The sequence below is a fragment of the Ochotona curzoniae genome, unplaced genomic scaffold, assembly GCF_017591425.1.
Source record: "Ochotona curzoniae isolate NIBS_2020 unplaced genomic scaffold, NIBS_Ocur_1.0 contig_4148, whole genome shotgun sequence".
NCBI classification, from domain to species: Eukaryota; Metazoa; Chordata; class Mammalia; order Lagomorpha; family Ochotonidae; genus Ochotona; species Ochotona curzoniae.
Window position 1 is genome coordinate 730547 of NW_024466146.1, and position 19168 is coordinate 749714.

At 45.6% G+C, this 19168-nt stretch overlaps 1 protein-coding gene across 1 annotated transcript in view; it reads left to right on the top strand.

The window, feature by feature from the left end:
• Window positions 1-19168, top strand: part of KIAA2012 (KIAA2012 ortholog) — a 121792-nt gene that overhangs the window by 15610 nt on the left and 87014 nt on the right. The window contains exons 3-9 of the mRNA XM_040984387.1: window positions 3531-3690; window positions 5660-5815; window positions 9756-9898; window positions 11031-11193; window positions 12104-12246; window positions 14632-14800; window positions 18392-18535. Of these exons, the coding sequence (XP_040840321.1) occupies window positions 3531-3690; window positions 5660-5815; window positions 9756-9898; window positions 11031-11193; window positions 12104-12246; window positions 14632-14800; window positions 18392-18535 (1078 nt within the window). The remainder of the gene's footprint in view (window positions 1-3530; window positions 3691-5659; window positions 5816-9755; window positions 9899-11030; window positions 11194-12103; window positions 12247-14631; window positions 14801-18391; window positions 18536-19168) is intronic.

The window sequence follows — 19168 nt, forward strand, 5'->3', positions numbered from 1 at the left end:
GCTGCCCCTTGTCAAAGAAGCAAGGATGCCCCAGCAGCTCCTTAAGTCTCATGGGTCACAACTAGGTCATGTTGTCCCTTCCAGCAACCATGGAGTCTGGGAAAGCCAGTGTCTGGGATATCATAAAACTGGGAGATCTGTTATCAAAAGGAAGTGAGGATAAGGCATGTTGTGGCAGTAACATAGTCTCCTACGCACTGACTAGGGGGATAGAGAAAAATTCCAACATCTTTTGACCGCCTCCTATGTGCTAAGTATTGAATATGCGCTTTACATCCCTTAGCTAATTGAATCCATCCACTGTGGACATTAAGTGAAATTGGAGAGTAGTGAAGTTGCTTAAGGACACATACCCCACCACGGTGGGATTGATCTCACAGCCTCTGCTCAGTCTTCTCACTGGGTTCTCCTGGCATCTCACTGGGAGCGTGGGAAATGAGAAAACACTTCCATGTGTATGAGAAAGATAGGGAGGGAAGGCCAGAAGGAGGGAAAGACAGATTGAAAAGGGGATTTAAAGGGCTTGGGGAACATTAAATTTATTTTGGTGCAAGAATTTTTGATATCTGTACGTAGCTTCTTTTTCGTAATAGGTGTTTTCTGTGAACTTTTTGAAGACCTTTCATATTTCATGTATACGATCAAAAAGCACCACGATGCAAGGAGTCTGTAATGCAGATAGTAATATCATTTTGGCAATTGACAAGGGGTGAGGCTAGCATTAGAACTACTCATTCAGTAGGGCATGGAGTTCTGAGTGATGCGCAGACCCTGTTATGTGTCGGACTGTATGAAATCAGACTCTTCTGGTTTTTGTTACAAAATTCACAGATTTCCCCCACCTTAGCTGCTTTTTTAGAGAGAGATTCTGAAAGGTCCCAAGGCTCATCCCAGATCCTGAAGTCTCTATGAGGCAGAACAGGCCTCAAATCCAAACATGCTGGTCCTTTCCAGGCTTTCTTACCAGACTTCCTACTTCTCTCTCTTGCTCACACTTTCTGGATGTACTTGGTGTTCCTGCTCTGTGCACTTTTAGGCTCTGCAGGCCTTTAAGCCAGCATAGATTTGGTAACTATGGATTGGTTTTCAGCATGTCAGAGCCATCGAAGCCCTGAATTAACCAATCCTGGAACTCACCACCCTTTGGTCCTCCTGCTATAGCCCATAATCAATCACCTTTTTCATTGCTTCAGCTTGTTGATTCATGTCTTACTGCATCCCAGCATGTGAGGAAATGCTAGCCTCTCCAGCCTTATAGTATCTATCATCTGGGTCACCTTACTGAGGCCCATGCTTTGAAATCATTTTTGCTTCTGGCTCTGATGTCAAGCTGGTTCATGGGGTTAAGTCCTGGTCCATTGATGGAATGACAAGTTCTGGAAGGTTAGGAAGGCTTGCACTAATACAGATTTTGAAGCCCTGGATTCCAGTTCCAACCCCTCAACTGACCAGCTGAACCTTTTACTCTGTTATGCTTTGAATGTGTCCTCCCAAGTTCATGTGCTGGAATTTAATCCAACACAGCAGAGGACCTTTGAAAGATGTTTGGTCCATGACAGCTTTGCTCTCGTAACTGAAGAATGCTGTTGCTATAGGAGTGATTTCTGATGGAAGGATGTGCTTCACCCATTCCTTGTGTAAGTGTGTGTACATGTGTTTGCATGTATACTCTTGTCCTACCTCCTACCATTGGATAACACAGTCCAAATGCCCTCCCTTCATTCAGACCCCTTGATCTTGGACTGTCCAGTCTACAAAATCAAGGATGAAATCAATCTGTGTTCATTCTGCTATAGTAGGAAATAACAGACTAAGCTCTCCTCTATATTCCCAGTCTATGTTATAGCCTTGGGGGGGGGGGGTGCTTAACCAAGCGTAATGAAAATGAGTTTTAGCTCTTGTGCCAGTTCCTGCTTGCAGATCACTTCCATGCAGTTTCAGAGAATGTGTGCTGCATGTTTCCATGATGTGAAGTGCAAAAACAGGAAAAGTAGTGCATGGTGCTAGAAACCCAGATAGTGACTGTGAGGTGGCTGCGAGAACACTGGAAGGGGCATGAGGGGGCTTCTGGGCTGAGAAAGTGTTTTCTGTGCTGGTTACAAAGCTATATGCAATTGTTCTCCCTTTCTCAAATTTACCTCTAGCTCTGTGCATGTTCTGATTTATAAATTATGCCTTAATTTAAAAAAATTTAGGAGCTGGCACTGTGTTGTAATATGTTAAGCTGCTGCCTGTATTACTGGTGTTCTGGTGTTCCAGTTCAAGTGTTAGCTGCTACAGTTCTGACCCAGTTCCCTGCTAATGTGCCTAGGAAGGCATCAGAACATGACTTAAGTCCTTGGGCCCCTGCACCCATGTAGGGGACCGAAAAGAAGGTCTTGGCTCTCAGCTTCAGATTGTCCCAGCTTTGGCTATTGAAGCCATTTGGGGAGTGAACCAGTAGATGGAAGAGTTCTCTCTCATGCTATAACTCTGCCTTTCAAATAAAAGTAAATAAATCTTAACTCCATTCTTAAATAGCTGCAACAGCCAGAGCTGTGCTGATCCAAAACCAGGAGCCAGGAGCTTCTCCTGGATCTCCCACATGGATGCAGGGGCCCAAGGCTGAACCATCCTCAATTACTTTCACAGGCCACAAGCAGAGAGCTGAACTGAAAGTAAGACAACCAGAACACAAACCAGCACCCCCACATGACATACTGGCTCTTTAGCGGAAGATTAGTTTGCTGAACCACCACACTTGCCCCTAAAAGTTTTACAGGGAAAAGAGATTCAGATCATGTTTCATTCAGCAGCCAAGAATGCTATGATGGATTAGTGATGTCTGCCATTAGCAAGCAGACAGGTGAGAGGTGTCAACATAGGTACTGTATGCTTGCCATTTTTATGCTTAGCCAATTAGCCCATGGATTTCTGCGTCACTTAAGTGGTGGTATTAATTCAGTCCATTCTAAAGGATTACAAAGAGGTATAGGTTCTAAGGATAGTGTAAATCCTTAGCCACATGTAAAATGTTATTATTCACAGTGACTCCCCACAATGTCATGGCCAGTGGGGTAGGGTCCCCCAAAATTCTTTGCAGTTGAAATGAAGAGCAACAGGGCCAGTTAGTCTCAACATGCCAGGTTTTCCCTGAACACAGACATGGTTGTCTGTTGTGTTATTATTCATCTTACAAACATTTGAGTGCCAACATGCATACTGGCTTTCCCATTGCCCTCCAGGGCCATCTTTGAGGGCACTAAAATCATTTCCACAGGCATTTATCCTGCCTTAAGGGTTTATCTCAAGATGGGGGTCTGGAATTTTTCATTTCTTCTTCTCCTTCCAATTACAAATCTGTAGGGGCCTTTCAGAGCTTCACTCTGTGGACTCTTGGTTTATGTCTGTTAGCTGAGACTATTTTTGGTGCCTTCTGGCACCTTCCAGGACTTTCTGGGTTACTGTTGAGGATTGTGCTACCCACCCCCCCATCATTGGGACACTCAAGGCTCAGCAGTGATGCTGTTTCCTGACCGATGTCCCTACAGAGGGAGGAGGACAGAGCCTGGCAACCGCACCTCTACTTCCAAAGCCAGCCAGACAGCCAGGCCCGGCGGCAGATCCAGCCTGGGTATTCAGCCAAGAGATACCTCCGAAACCTCTTGCGGGCATGGCCCCCAAACACCATGTACAAGTTCCAGTGTGCAGGTCAGTGGGGAAAGCAGGGCAGGGGGGCCCTGAGCCATCCTACCTCACATTCTGGTGCAAGACAATACTTCCTACCAAGGACTGAAACATCAAGATTTCAGACTCAGTTTGGGGTTAAAGCAAGGTCAAGGTCCCCATACCTGGTCACTTCATAAACCTCTATCACTGTTCTTGCCCCTTTCCTATTCCCCATCCTTGGGGAAGAAGGACAGTCTAGCATCTTGTTTTCACTCCCTCTTTCCAGACTCCACACCTGAACCTTAGAGTATTCTTCCCATCATCTTTCCCCAGTCAGAGGCCTCAGGGGTCTTTCAGCTCAGTCTCACCTTTTAGGAGATGAAAGAAAAAGAAGTCCAATGAAGCAAAGTGAATTGTATCCAGGGTCATCCAGCCAAAAGTAGAACTGGAACCAAAACCCAGAGCCCTCCCACACCCACAGCTCAACATCGCCGCAGCATTCCCTAGTTCTCTCCATTCAAGGTGATCTCAGGTCTTCCAGGAAGTGGCAGTGTTAACATTTCCTGCTAGGGACTCTGCAGCACAACCCACATGAGAAATGGACACCACTCTGTTGAACGGAGACCCCAGATGCTCTCCGCAAAATGAAAACAGGAAGTGGTTGGGAATTAGAGCTGCCAGATTTAGCACAGGTACAACCATACCCACCCCCAGTAACACTTGCAATGTTTAGAACATACTTCTACCAGAAAAGTATTCATTGTTGACCTGGAATTCAAATGTAACTGGGCACTCTGTGTTTTATTTGGCAAACCTACTGGGGATGAGAATGGGGGAGAAGTAAGGTTTTCCAGTACTGGCTTGGTTGTTTGCCATTTCTTCAGCACCAACAAATAGGCAGGACCACAGGAAATAAATAATCCTCTCCCAGTCACTGGTGACTTGAAACAAAATGAGACCTGGGCTTGTCTGTCAGTCCCACAATGATCAGCAGCTCCATTTATTTAACCCTTATGAGGGAGAACCTCTTAAGCAAACATGTGCTTACCTTGGGTGTGGTAAATGGTGAATGTGCCACTGCTCCCACAGAATGGGCCCAATGACTTCAACAATGGAGGCCCTTAATGGCATCAGTAAAATCTCAGACCCCCTGCATGAGAATCTTGTGGCCCCTTCCGTAGAAAACATGTATCCTAATGCATGGTTTAAGAAAAGACTTCCATGTATGCATTCTCAGGCTTCTTAACATCCTTCGTCTCCAGAGCCCCTGTTGAAGGTGAGGTCCTCAGGCTGGGGTCCAGTGGCCCTTGCCTCCCTCTCCCGCCATAACTCAGAGCTCACTGCCTTGTGATGCTGTTGTGTTCCCTGACCCTCCTTTTCATTCCCAGGGTGAGTCCTTCCCACCCTTCAAGGCCACCATGTCTTTGACAAGGGCTTCTCTGACAACACCAGTCTAGAATGAGCTCCTATTTCCCGGCTCTGTATCATGCAGATGTTCAGGGTAAAAAAGTTGAGCCTGGTGCTTTGTCTCTGTAGTAGGCTATGAGTGTGTTGTATCTCTCCTACTGCCTGTAGGAGAGAGACCCATTGATAAGTCCTCTGCAAATACCTGGAAGATGGCGCAATTGAAAAGGCTGTTGACCAGGAGCCAAGAAAAAAAAGTGGATCCACCCACCCTCACTGGTGTCTCCTGTGAAGTGGGTGAGCCTCGCTCCCACCCCACATGGAGCAGCTATGTGTCTTCCTCCAGAAAGAGCCACTGCTCAGAAATGGTGATGTAGGAGCAGCACGCAAGTGGCACAGGACCAGAAATGCCCAAGGTGGTAGAGGGAGAAGCATCTATGGGTTCTATTTGATTTTTTTCCCCATCCATCCCATATTCTAATTGTCTCTCTTATTGAGTGCTATCCAAAGCCAAGGCTAGTACAGGTGGGAATCCTTGTCGTTATTGCCAAGACCTCTAGGTTAACAACCGGTGTTTCTCCAAGTAACTCCTGACATATCTCTTCAGGATACATCAAGGACTCTGTGCTGCTCCAGGACAGTCAACCTAATGTACCAAAGAATCTCATACCTCAACAAGATCTTTCAGGTGTACCCCCAAAATACTACCTCCTGCCTGTCTTCCCTCCACTTTGGAGCCAAGAAGGAAAATCTCTTAAACAAGGTACATGTTGATCTTATGACAAGTTCTCAAATATTTGTACTATTTTTTAACAATGTATTTATGTATTTGAAAGAGTCACAGAGAGAGAGGGGGTGGGCAGAGAGAGAGAGAGATCTTCCATCTGCTGATTCATTGCTAATGGCTAGGGCTGGGCCAGGCAGAAGCTGAGAGCCTGAAGCTTCTTCGGAGTATCCCAGTAGCTACAAAGGCCCAGTCATTTGGGCCATCTGCTGCTGCTTTCCCAGGTGCATTAGCAGGAAGCTGAATCTGGAGTGGCTGGATTCCAGCTGCCACCCATATGGGATGCCAGTACCATAGGCAGCAGCTTTACATACTATGCCTCAGTGCTGGTCCCTGGATTTTTAAAAATTAGTATTTTTTAAATGTTTATTACAGAGGTGGGGAGGTTGCAGACCCATGTGGGCCTCTGATTAGGGTGGAAAGGGTTGGAAGAGGGGGAAGATGAGTAAGAGAAATGTTTCTGTCTTCCCTCCCATGTCCATGGGATGGGGGTGTTGGGGGATAGAAGAAGTTATGCCACTCCTTGTTGTCAGACTACATTAATGCCAGGTGTTCCCTGGATTTTTTTGAAGTTGTATTTATTCAAATGAAAGGCAGAGTGACAAAGGGAAACATGTTTTTCCATTTGCTGAATCACTCTCTAAATGGCCATAGCCAATATCAGACTAGGCGGGAACTAGGATCCCAGAATTCCTTGTGGGTCTCCCACATGAATAGCAGGAACCGAAGCTATTGGACCACCCTCTACTCCCTTTGCAGGCACATTACCTGGAAACTGGTTGGGAAAAGTCAAACCAATACTTTAATATGAAATGTGAGCAAGCAGCAACTTAACCAAATATGCCACAACACCTGCTCTAGAGTTTACATTTTTAATATCTTAAATTAAATAGGAGTTCCCCCAAATTAGGTCGAGTCTGGATTTCATGTTCCTCATCTGTAAAGTGAGAGGATTGGTTAGTCTAGCACTGTGCAATAGTACTTTCTGCAATGATGGAGTATTTTATCATTACCATTCAATATAGTAGGAATTTAGCTTCATTTAGCTTTTGAACACTTAAAAATATAGCTTATGCAACTATCTGTGAAACTGAATTTTTAAATTAATTTATATTTAAATAGCCACATGAGGCTAATGGTGCTCTGCAGGACAGCTCTGGTCTAGATGAGATGTTAGATAATTTCTTAGTCTTTTCCTCTTCATTATTCTTTAATCCTATGATTTTTATGGCAATATTATGTGAAAAGTTTTCTGACTTTGAAGCCAGATATCTGTAGCAATGGCATTCTCTCATTTACAAAATGTAAGATCTTGAGGAAGTCACTAAACCACCTTAAGTTTCTGTTTATCTACTGTGTCGATCTTGGGAACTTGTAGCATTAAAAGCCAGAGTTACTTTGGGGAAAGAGAGGAGGAAATCACTGGAAAGGACAAAGCTGAAAGCATTGGCTGTTAGCATAGCCTTGAGAAAAGAAAAAAACAGGGATTAGCATAATATAGAAGTAATCTTTATGGAATGAATAAGGAATTTTCTAAAAACCATGGTAGTGCTTGATCAAGCCTAGTCTTTGGTGGGGAGAGTCAGGTCAGAATTAGGAGAGGATCTGGCTAGGTGAAGGAATAAAGAACATGGCAAGTCCTCAGAGCTTGGTGCCAGCAAGCACTCCAGCCAACATGTGTGGTGTGAATTGTGACTCTGGCCCCAGCACTGTCTGTCCATGTGAAGGATGCTGGCCAGGCAGTCATAGTTTTCTTTCTAAGTTAATGCTCCCATCTGTACATCCGTCTTTATGCACTTGGCTGGTGTGGATCATCAGCTCTTGAAGCCAGTTGATGCTGGGCTCCTGAAGAAATCAAATGGCCTCATTGGGTTGTCCCTGTGTGAGAAGCTGCTGCCCTTCCCCAGATGGCACACTGTCTGCCCATTGCCTTATCTCCTCTTTCTTTGCAAAATTACTGTCTCCAGTTAATATCCTTAAATGTTGATGCCTTAGGATTCCAACACACCATTGAGGTTAGCACTGCCTATGTTTCTGCAGCTGGTCAAACACTGCCTGTCTTATGGACCAAATGGTGACATATACCAAGGTCACAATCAGGCCGTAGACAGCCATGGTGAATCCCATGGTCACCAACACAGGAGCCTGGGTTGTGTGACCTCCCTAAGCCTCAGATGCCTTGTCTATAAAATAAAACGAACACTCCCACCTTTACCTCAAGGGCTGTATGTGGGAGTAAAGCAGAATGATGTGCCATACCTGGCACATAGTAAGTGCTCAATAAACATTAATTACAGACCTTCCTAGCTTGTGGCTTATAAGCATAATTACTAGCTAATTGCAGCGCCCAATTGTCCATGATCACAGGGGCCAAAGACATGAAGTTTTAAAGAAGTAAAAGAAGCTGAACCAAGAAGCTGTAACTGGAACCCTGTCTGGTTGGCATTGATTTTAACTTTATAGCCCCTTGACTTCTCTCTCCTTTCCAGATACTTAATCTCGAGAAGTAGGAAGAGTCCTGGCTTCAAATCCCAGATCTCCTAACCATGTGATGTTGGCCAGGTCACTTCCGTTCCACTCTGTACACCTGCAAAATGTCAGTAATGAGATCTGGATTCCTTATTTGGATGATCTGAATCCATATTTGAGATAGAAAGAAACTGTCTTATGGTCCTCTTTCTACAACCCTGTTTTTATGAAGCATGAACAAATGAGCCCAGTGATGTTTACTGATGAAAAAAACTATCAAAGTTTGAGAAGTCTATCTCCCCTTGGCTAGAGCCAAAGAGCAAATTGTTTCTCCATTTTCCCCTGCTCCTAACACTCTCTTCCTCCAGCCTGAGATGCATTTGGTTCCCAATGCATCTGTCAAGGAATGGTAGACCTGGAGTCTGATGGACCCCAGAGGATCATTATGTAGTACCTTACAAGGTCTTTAGTGCTGGACACAGGACTTGGAGCCCTTGTGGGGGCAGGCCCAATGTGACCCTGGGCCAGCTCAGATTGAGGGATCCCCCATGCCTGCATCTCTCCTACCAGTTCTCTTGGCAAGACTTCCAACCCAGAGAAACCTTGAGCAGCCAGCAGGGGGATGGAGAGAGAAGGGGTGAGAAGGAGGAAGAAAGGCTACGAGGAGCAAGGAGGTCCGTGTGTGAGCATTGGAGGCTAGACAGAACACCCAGGTGGGCATGATAAAGAGGGCAGTGTGGGAGGAGGCTGGCTGGGGGAGAGGAGGAGGAGCTCCTGGCAGCCCAGTGCTCCCTCCCCATGACTTCCAGAGCCCCCAGTTGACAGCAACCTACTGGGAGCAGAGATGCCCCTAGAGCTTGGCTGCCAACAACAGCAGGTTTGCCACACTGTCTCAGCCCCAAATCCACCCTGAGTGAGTGCTGAAAATAGCTGCAGGACCCCTTCAGCCATCGATGAAAGATTTGCTAACCACACTAGAGTCATCTGTTGACTCAGATCCTCCCTGAGGGCTGCCAACGAAGGAGTTGCGTTGAGGCCCGCCTTGCTGCTGCATTAGGCAGAGGTTTCTCCACCAGCAAGCAGCCTGCAGCAGACTGGGCCATCCCAACAAAACTCAGCAACCCTCACAGTAGGCAAAGGACTGTCACATTCACATCCTATTTGAGCTCCAGAAAACTCTGCAAGGAAACAAGGGCCGGCGGTCAGTGTGCCCATTTTACAGATGAGGAAACTCTCTGAGAGAGACCCACCCATGAGTCTCTTGATCCCCCACTGCGGCCCTGCCTCCACTCCAATCCTTCCAGCCCCAGCTGCCACTTCCATGCAGGTGCTTTCAGAAACAGCAGGCAATAGAAGGAAAGGAACAAGGATCTTTAGCTCAGAGAAGCAAGCAGGGAGGCAGCTTGGAGGCAGCAACAGCACTGAGCTGAGCTACTGTTCACCTTTGCAGGTCACCAGGGTCTGCAGGAAGGGGAAGCTGGGTATGGAGGATGCATGGAGCAGGACTCTGGCGCTGACAACCACAGCAGTCAGGGGCCCTCCAGGCTGCCACTGAGGAAGCAGCCCCAGCAGGAAGAGGCACCCCGAGCCAAGGTACTGCATCCAGCATCTGTCATGCTCTTCTTGGCTTCAGGTGGGATTCTCTCTGCCTTTGCCATTTCCTGGGGTATCCAGAGATAAGAAAGGAGATGGGATCCCTCAGACCCCCATCTCCTAAAGTGTCATCTGTGAAACCTTGGCACTGTTCTTTGCTAAAGGGACCTCACAGATTTTGGGGAAATGCTGCCTTCTGCATGTTCCTTCCAAGAAGTCTCTGTGCATGTTTAGATATGGAGTCCCTCAAAAAGATTCTGGGGGTAACATCAGTAGCTTGATTTGTTTAACTTGGGACTTTCCAGAATGACTTACCCCAAACACCACCCTGACTCTTCATCCCATGTGGGCCACTGCTGTGGTCTTATCCAGGGAAAAGAACTGTTGGCCTTAAGCTTGGAAAAGATAGATTTGAATCCTGTTTTATTTACCAGTTGTGATGAGCCTGCACAAGAAACCTAGCTTTGAGCATGAATGACCTTTTCTGCAGAAGTAGAGCTGTTGTGACATACAAAGGGACTTCAAGACACTCAAGGAATTCAAAGATAGATTTGTTTGGGTGCCAAAAAATTGATATCCATGTATTTTTGTATATCTCATAAAGTTACCATGAGAACTAAAAGAGTTAAAATGTGGAAAGGCTTCATGAACTGCAAAATGTTTGTTGTATGTGTGGGCATGTGTGTGGATATGCAAGATAAGTTGTTCATGAAACAAAAAATGTGAACTTGCTTGACTCATGAGAAGGTCCTGTGCTGAGCAGAGCAGGAATAGAACAACCACATGGTTGATGGGGAGAGGAGGAAGACGTTTTATGATGGATGACAACAATGAGACCAGCATTTCATTTTGATTTAAAAATCATTTTTGCAAGAAAGCATTATAGGTCAGGTATGATTAAATGTCATTCTTTCTAGCAGCAGTGTAGGAAGTGTTTTATTGTAATAAATAACATCAAAGATCTTGCTATGGTATGTTTGCTATGGTATGCTTGCTTGTCTTCTTCCAAGGCTGTGAAAGCCATTTCACCCCTTGGAACCACAGGTCTAGCCATGAGGGATGACCATGAATGGCACCTGAGTGCTCTGTTTCTGGCCCTCTGTTTACAGCATTGTGTATCTGTTGTTTCTAGGACACGTCAGGAGCATCCCAGGAAAGCCACAATGAAAAGCCCCAGCAGAACTCCAGAACAGCCTCCAGCCAGGCACACATCCATCATTCTTGGCTCCTGGGCCCCACGTCCCATATTACATACTATGGAGGTGCCTTTCCCAGTCGGAAGGCAGAGCTTAGGGGTAAGGAGCCCTGTGTCTCACACTGTGATCTGGGAAAACCTACTAGTGCAGAGTCCATCTAAGAATGCTGAGATATGCTGAACATCACTTCCTTGGGCTGCTCACCTTAGACAGTAACAGAGTCCAGGGTCTGGCGCAGGCTAATTCTCTGCCTGCTGCGCCAGCATCCCATATGGGCACTATTTAAGATCCAGCTGTTCCACTTCCAATCCAGCTTCCTGCTAATGGCCTCAGAAAGCAGAAGAGGAGGATGGTCCAAGGTTTTGAGCCCCTGAACCCACGTGGGAGATCTGGAAGAATCTCCTGGCTCCCAGCTTTAAATCAGCCCACCTCTGGCCATTGCAACCATTTGGGGACTGAACCAAAAGACCTCTCTCTCTCTCTCTCTCTGTAACTTTAACTTTCAAGTAAAATGAAATAATAAAAATAAATCTTAAAAAAAAGGAAGTAACAGAGTCTGAATGGGCTTGGGAATGGGACTCCGTCAGTCTCCACCTTGCTTCATGCTTCACCTTGCCCATTCTTCAACCTTACTGCCTGGGTTCCAGTTATTCTCCTACTTCCTAGCTGCGAGCTTGGGCAAACTACTTCTGTGAAGGTATTGTGGGAATTGACCAAGTCAATACATATAAAATATTTTGTATAATTCTTTCCCCTATATCTGTCTCTTCATACATTTTTTTTATTATTATCATTCTCTCCATCATCTGACTCAGCTAATAAGAACACAAATGTCATGAGACCGGGAGTCCCTGTGCAGCTGTCCCAGCCAAAGCCACCACTGTCTGTGCTCTAGGAACTCTGCGTGCCTTTCTTCCCATCAGCCAAAAAGGGATCTAAGTTGAGTGTCAACTTCTTCCCCCTCCAGACCTGCAGCTAATAAGTTCTCCTTCCCATCCTTTTTCCACAGACAGAAAAGAGATTGTACAACTCCGCAAGACCAGAAGTGGCCCCCTGTTAGAGGAGCCCACAGCTGAAAAATTCCATTTCCCTCCCATAGCATCTGCCACTGGTTTGGAGAAGCACACCCCAGGGGAAGTAAAGAAGAAAAAGGTATGTGTGAGAGAATGGGTGTGACTTATGCCCCCTAGACACACAATCATACAGAGGGATGTCTCAAAAGAGAACGTGCTTCTCCAGCTTCTCAACTGGCTGGTGGAGCTCGCATAGAGCTGCAGTCATTTGCTTGAAGTTAACAAAATGGCAAAGAATAAGGATCTGGGCTGTCCCTAATTCCACGTTAAAGCCTATGTGCTTATCATACTCTCTTGTGGCAACAAAATCCTTTGTTCTGCTGAGGGGTTGGGAAGATCTGTAAACAGGCAAGGACAACACCATTCAAGTTTGTAAGCAACTGTCCTGGTCAAGCAAGGTTTTGTTCAATCACAGAGTCCTTGGGAAGCACAGGGTAAATTCTCCAAGTTTCCTAACCCCCTACTTCTTAGAGATCTGCTGAATTATCTCTGGCCTACTTCTCCCTTGAAATTCTGCAAGAGTCTTTAGTAGCTTAGAGACATCAGGGGTGAATAGAAGCAAGCAGGGGTGCTGGACTCTTTTGCCCCACAGCAACTGTATGAACATGAACAGAACCTCTTGCACCCCTGAGCCATGGTGTCCTTGTCTGCACTCAAGTTATGCCAACCTCCTAGAGCTGACAGGAAGCTGAGAAGAGGCCATGGGTGTTTAGGAAAGCATTTTATGTCTGTTGGAGAGCTACGGCACTGGCAATGAATCGTTAGAATTCTCATCATCCCAAGTGTCTCTGAAGGAGCCTCAGGTACTCCAGGAGGTTTAGGCACCAACCAGTACAGGAGGTTGCTTTCAGTGTGTTCAGCATTTTCCCAGAGTTCCTGTATTTGAGCTAATCTGAGTCTTTTCATCACATCAGAAATGTCCTTTGGGCCAGAAATAAAATGCAGACCTGACTTGCCAGAACCGGCATGGGCCTAAAAAAAGCCCTCCTCCTCATACCTGGGCCATCCCCGAACAGAGCCAAGCTCACAGGAGAGGCATCCCTCCCCTCAACCCAGGGATACGGTGCCCGAGGAAAGCATCATTTTCCACTGTATTAAAACTCTATGTCAAGTTTTAATTAGAATTAAGAAATTAAGGCGTGGCTTGTGAGTCATACCTCACACAAATCGTCTGAGATTCCGCACAGACTTCTCAAAGCAAACCTTGTTCAAGAAAACACACAAGGTCAGCATTCAAGGAAGGGCATTTAGTGGGCAGCTGGCACCTGGGCAGTGAAGGTCTCCAAGAACATAAAGATCCTATGTGCATATGTTTGGTTAATCATTTTTCTTAATATCTCCAAATTACAAATATTAGCCAGTTTTATTTGGTTGAATTTCCTTCCTCCATCAACTTTAAACACACACAATGCTAATGTGTGTTTCTGATCACTTTTTTTTTTCTTTTTGGGCACTGAAAAAGTAGAGATGGTTTTATGTTTTCCTTCTGTGAAATGCAGCTCTTTGAAACCTAGCACACATACACATTTCATAAAGCAATGTTCATGTGTTTGAAGGTGCCAATAAGAGAAATTTTCAGCCACTTCTAAATGATTAGTAACAGGAAGTATACTATCTCTAATGGCTGTCTATCTTTCTCTATTACAAATCCATATACATTGTATGTGTGTGTGTGTGTGTGTGTGTGTGTGTGTGTGTGTGTGTAGGGACAGAACAAAATCTTGGCCAAACTAATTGCTGATTTTGACACACAGTGCTTCTGTTTCAGCTGTGTTCATATAGCAAGTGAGGAGAAGCTTAGCTTTGTTGCCAGTGGCTGTTTTGGCTGTTAAACCAACAAGAAAGGAGACTCTCAAAGTTTATGTACTTATCACTTGTGGCAACAATAATCCAAGTTCCAAATACTATTGTAATTATGAATACGAACTCAGTTACTCCTCTCCACAGTCTTGTGAGGCAGGCATTATGCTCACTCCTGCTTCACAGAGGAAGGGCAAAGGGCCTGGAGAAGTGAGCAAATCCGGACTCATCTAGTTTCAGCCACTTCTTACCTTAACAGCTGCATGTCAGAGTTCCGCACTTGGCTTGTTGCCACTCACCAACAGAGGCTGTGATTTCTCACTTTGAGTACACATAGCTGGGATCAGCTGTGTCTTTTTTTCCACCTTTTGTCCATTTCCCTGGCTGCAGGAAAAAGGCTCTCTACCCTTTCAAGACCATTAGATTGATCATGTTGGTAAGGCACAGAGGAATCAGAGGCCTGAGTAACACAGGACCTATGCCATGCTCCCAGTAGACCAAGCAGCCCCACCAAAGCCAGATGCAGGTTCCCAACTTGCCAAGTTCTACTTCTTCCAGCTGCTCCTGGTGTAGAGGATATGATAAGACTGAGTATCATTTACTACTTGTGAGCAGTGGGGTTTTGATACCTGACATATTGGTTTTGTATTTCAATTTTTTCCAGGTGCCCAAAGCTTTGAAATTACCTCCTATCTCTGAAGACCCATGCAAGGTCCTATTGCCTTTGAGGAACCAGCTTAAATCCCTTGAACCCCCAATAGAACTCTTCATTTTTCCAGTGGAGATCCACTTCCACACCCGACACCCACCAAAAGACAAAGCCGTAAGAAGAGGTAAGTCCCCTGTGAATGGGTGTCCCCCTGGGGAAACTCAAGTGGTCCAGAAAGGACTGAGATTTGGGGTCCTGCCAATCCATGCTGCTCGTAAATCATGGCTCACCTTCCCTAGATTCTTCTCAGATAATGTTCCGAAGGAAGGGGAAAAAAGGGTAGGATAAAGAAATAGATCTACTCTGGTCACATTCACTTCCATTTTTAAAACAAAGGGCTTGTTTTGATTTGAGAGATTGATTCACGGGGACACAAAGAGAGGAAACGACAGAGAGGTCTTACATCCACTGGTGTATTCTCCAAATGGCTGCAATAGAGAACTGGGCCAGTCTGGGAGCCAGAGGACTCTTCAGGGTCTCCCACATGGGCACAGAGACCGAAGAATCTGGGCCATCCTCCACTGCCCACCCTACTATGTTAACAGGGAGTTAGATCAAGAGTGGAGCTGCCAGAACTCAAATCAGTGCCCACATGGAATGCCAGCACCACAGGTAGGGGCCCAATGTGCAATGCCATGGCACCAATCCCCCACTTCCATTCTTAAAAATATTTTTTTGAACTTTTTATTAACCAGTACTATTTGCTGAGCTGTGAAAGAGAAAGGAAAATAGGCATACACATAAATGAATTTGGCGCACTGTGAATATGAAAACGGTGCAAGAATATTTCGGTCATCATGAACCAGATTCCCACACACACAAAAAATAAAGTAGGAAACAAGACCACTATCCCTGAAATACAAGCCAGTTAAGGGTTGGGGGCGGCAAATGTTGGCAGACATCTGGGATTATTTCACTGCTATAAGTAAGCAATGAATTTAGCTGAATTTTCTGACAACTAAGGTGAAAAGGATATTTGGATTTTCATTTTATGAAACAAAGATTAAAAAAAAAAAAAGCTGGTCCAAAGCATCATTTTCCTGCTGTTCTTCTGTAAGGGGTCAACACTACAGTAGTTATCAGGGTAAAGAGATTTTGTATTTCCAAGTGAGTTTCTAAGATATTTGGGGCACAAGCAGAATCAGTTCCAAAGGGGAACTTGGAGAGGCTTTCTCAACAAGGCCTCACCTTGTGTCACAGGAGAAATGGTTTCTGACTTTCCTGTGTCATTCAATCCAAAGTACCTTTTTCTGAAATACATCCTTGAGCCTTGCATTCTCTGAGAACTCAAAGGCAAAAGATGACTTCAGTTACCAGGGCAGTCTAGTAAAATTTTCTAGAAGCTTCAACAAAAATTGTCACTGAAATTTTAAGAGCTTTGACTCTTGGAAATCACACACACAGCCGTTTCATCTGCAGCTGCTTGACATTCTCTCTCTCTGAAAACTGTGCCTGACTAGGGTAAGAGCAGTCCATGGACAGGGCTCGAAGAGAAGAAACACTCCACATCTTGGTTGTTGGGCACAAGTTTACATCCATCAAAACTCTGCGAGCTAAACTCTTCAGATCTGTGCGTTTCATTCTGAGTTTACCTTTCAGAAAACTTGGTCAGACCTTTAAAAGAAGCACCATGGTGCTTTAACGTGTACACCTTGTTAGTGTCCTAGTATGAGGAAGCCCACAGATCCATCAGGAGCCTGCTGCCACTGAAAAGGCAGTTTGTTAATCACAGCCCAGGAAGATGGGGCTTGCCACACCAGGCAAAGTCACATGGGGCAGCATCAGGCTCTGTTAGCTGGAGAAGGGAAGGAGAACCTGGGTGAGGGCCTTGGTGATAGTTTTAGCAGAAGGAATAGGTGAGGCAGGGAATATAAACTAAGCCAGGTTAGAGTTGGCATATGGTATGGCTGTGGTTCTCTGGTACAGATCCTGGGGTGATTGGCATACAGGGGTATCAGCCCAGAAATGTAACTGTTATTATTGAGGAGGTAGCTGATGATGAGGGACTCTAGATTGGTTGATTGGTGTTTACATGTGTGCTCATAGATGAGTCATCTCCTATCTCTAGGAGTTGGCTCCCGTGGGTAAGGGGGGTGAGTGGAGGGAGGGGCAGAGGACCACAGTCACCTCAGGGTCAGTTAAATTCCAGATGTGAAAACATCACGATGAAACAGATGTCATATGGAGATAAGGCTATTCACAAGACTGGGTTAAATCTAATTTTTTTTTTAGATTAATTGATTTTTATTGCAAAGTCATCTGACAGAGAGAGAGACAGAAATATCTTCCGTCTGATGATTCACTCCCCAAGTGACTGCAATGGCCGGTGCCAGGAGCTCAGATCCTCTTCCTGGTCTCCCACACGGGTGCAGGGTCCCAAGGCTTTGGGTCATCCTCAACTGCTTTCCCAGACCACAAACAGGGAGCTGGATGGAAAGCAAAGCTGCTGGGATTAGAACTGGTGCCCATAAGGGATCCTGGTGTGTTCAAGGCAAGGACTTTAGCAGCTAGGCCATAACACTGGGCCCAAATTACTGTTTTTGACACTGGTGTTATGGCACAGTGGGGTCAGTCCCTGCATATGAATTCCTATTTTTCCTTCACATTCCATGTGGGTTCCACTTCTGATCCAGCTCCATGCCTGGGAGGACAGCAGAGAATGACCCAATGGCTTGGGCTTCTGCTCTCCATTTGGGAGATCCAGGTGGAATTCCTCACTCCCAAACAGCGGATAAAGAATCTCTCTCTCTCTCCTTCTCCTTCTCCCTCTCCCTCTCCCCCCAACTCTATGGCTGGCATTATGGCATGGTAGATAAAACTGTAGCTCACAATGCCAGCATTCTGTATGGGTATATGTTCATGTCCTGGCTGTTTCACTTCTAATCCAGCGCCCTGTTAATAGCCTGAGGAAAGCAGTGGAAAATGGCCTAAGTGTTTGGGCCCTGCCACCCACATGGAAAACCTGGAAGAAGTTCCTGGCTCTTGACCCAGTGCTGCCCATTGCAGCCTTGTTTTCCATGATGACTTTTACATGAATGTCACAAGATCCTCATGAACCAGATATTTTATTTTCTGAAGTTTTAATTTTTCTCTTTTTTAAAAGCTTTTTAAATTTTTATTTGAAAGGCAGATTTAAAGAGAGAACAAGAAAGACACAGAGAGATCTTCCATCTGTTGATCCGCTCCCCAAATGGCTATAGTGGCTGAAACTAGGCAGTCTGAACCCAGGAACCAGGAGCTGCCTCCAGTTCTTCCACATGGCTATAGGATCCCAGAGCTTTGGAGTATATTCCGCTGCTTTTCCAGACCATAAGCAGGAATCTGGATCAGAAGTGGAGCAGCCAGGAAACAACCTGGCTCCCATATTGGGATGCTGGTGGCACAGTGTGAGGCTTACTCCGCTAAACCATGGTGCCAACCCAAACCAGATTCTTAAAACTTGTAGCTACATTCATCTTGCCATCATGTCATGAAAGGAAAAAATTGGAATAAAATTCAAAGAAAGCTAGCTGAGGGGTGGAGAGGGTGCTTCCTCCCCTTCCTTTCCTCCACAACCCTCAGAAGCTTCATGCAAACTGAGGAAAGCCAAAATCAAACAAAATCCTCAGCCAACTCCAGGACCAGCCAGATCAGAATTTGTCATCAGGGCATAGGTCCCAAATGAAACATCATATCAATACGTCAGTGACAGTTTTGCTTTCTCTGTTTCTCCTAGGTGCTCCATGCTCTGAGTCAAAACCAGAAGTGGAAATGGGGACCAGGTCTGCACAGAGGCCTCCCCTGAAGCAGGCCCTAAGACCACGAAAGTTAAGGGTGCATCTCCCAGTGGACACAAGCAGGGCCATGCTCTCACCTCAAGGTAGCTGCTCCCACATCCCACAGCAGTTTGTGAAAGGACACACAGCACAGCACTTGAGGGTTGTCAGCCAAACACAAGGCTGAGAGAAAGGACAGTCCATCTCCAGCCTCTTGAAGTGGCTTTTATTCAGGCAGCCACTGCCTCAGCCAGAGTGCTGGAGTAAAGTTAACTTGATGACTGTGTTGTAAATGATTCAGTCATGAATTCATCCCCCTGGTAGTATTTTCTAGTTGCAGGTATCAAAAGATACCAACTTTATTAAATATTTTCTGCATGCCCTATGATTAATCCTGTGTTTGGAAACAGTGGAATTTGATTCCCAGTCTGTTGTGGGTAGGTAGTCACTAAGCAGTCCCAATAGCAATGATAGCTTTCATGCCCTTTTTTTTTTAAACTTCATGGAAACACTTGAAATCATAGATGCATCCAAGTGTCTATTTTTATGTGTTAGATCAGTTGGAAGTAATGGGCTGTCTTTGGAAAGCTCCCAGTCTCAGAAAGCTGAGCTTCTTTTCTGAAAGGTGTGTGAGGCAGCAGGCCCATCCTGTCAAGTGACCTCTGATGGGATGCAGAGGGATAGAGTCCTCCTTCCCGGCCAGGCTCAGCTCTGAACTTCTAACAAGCAACATCTTG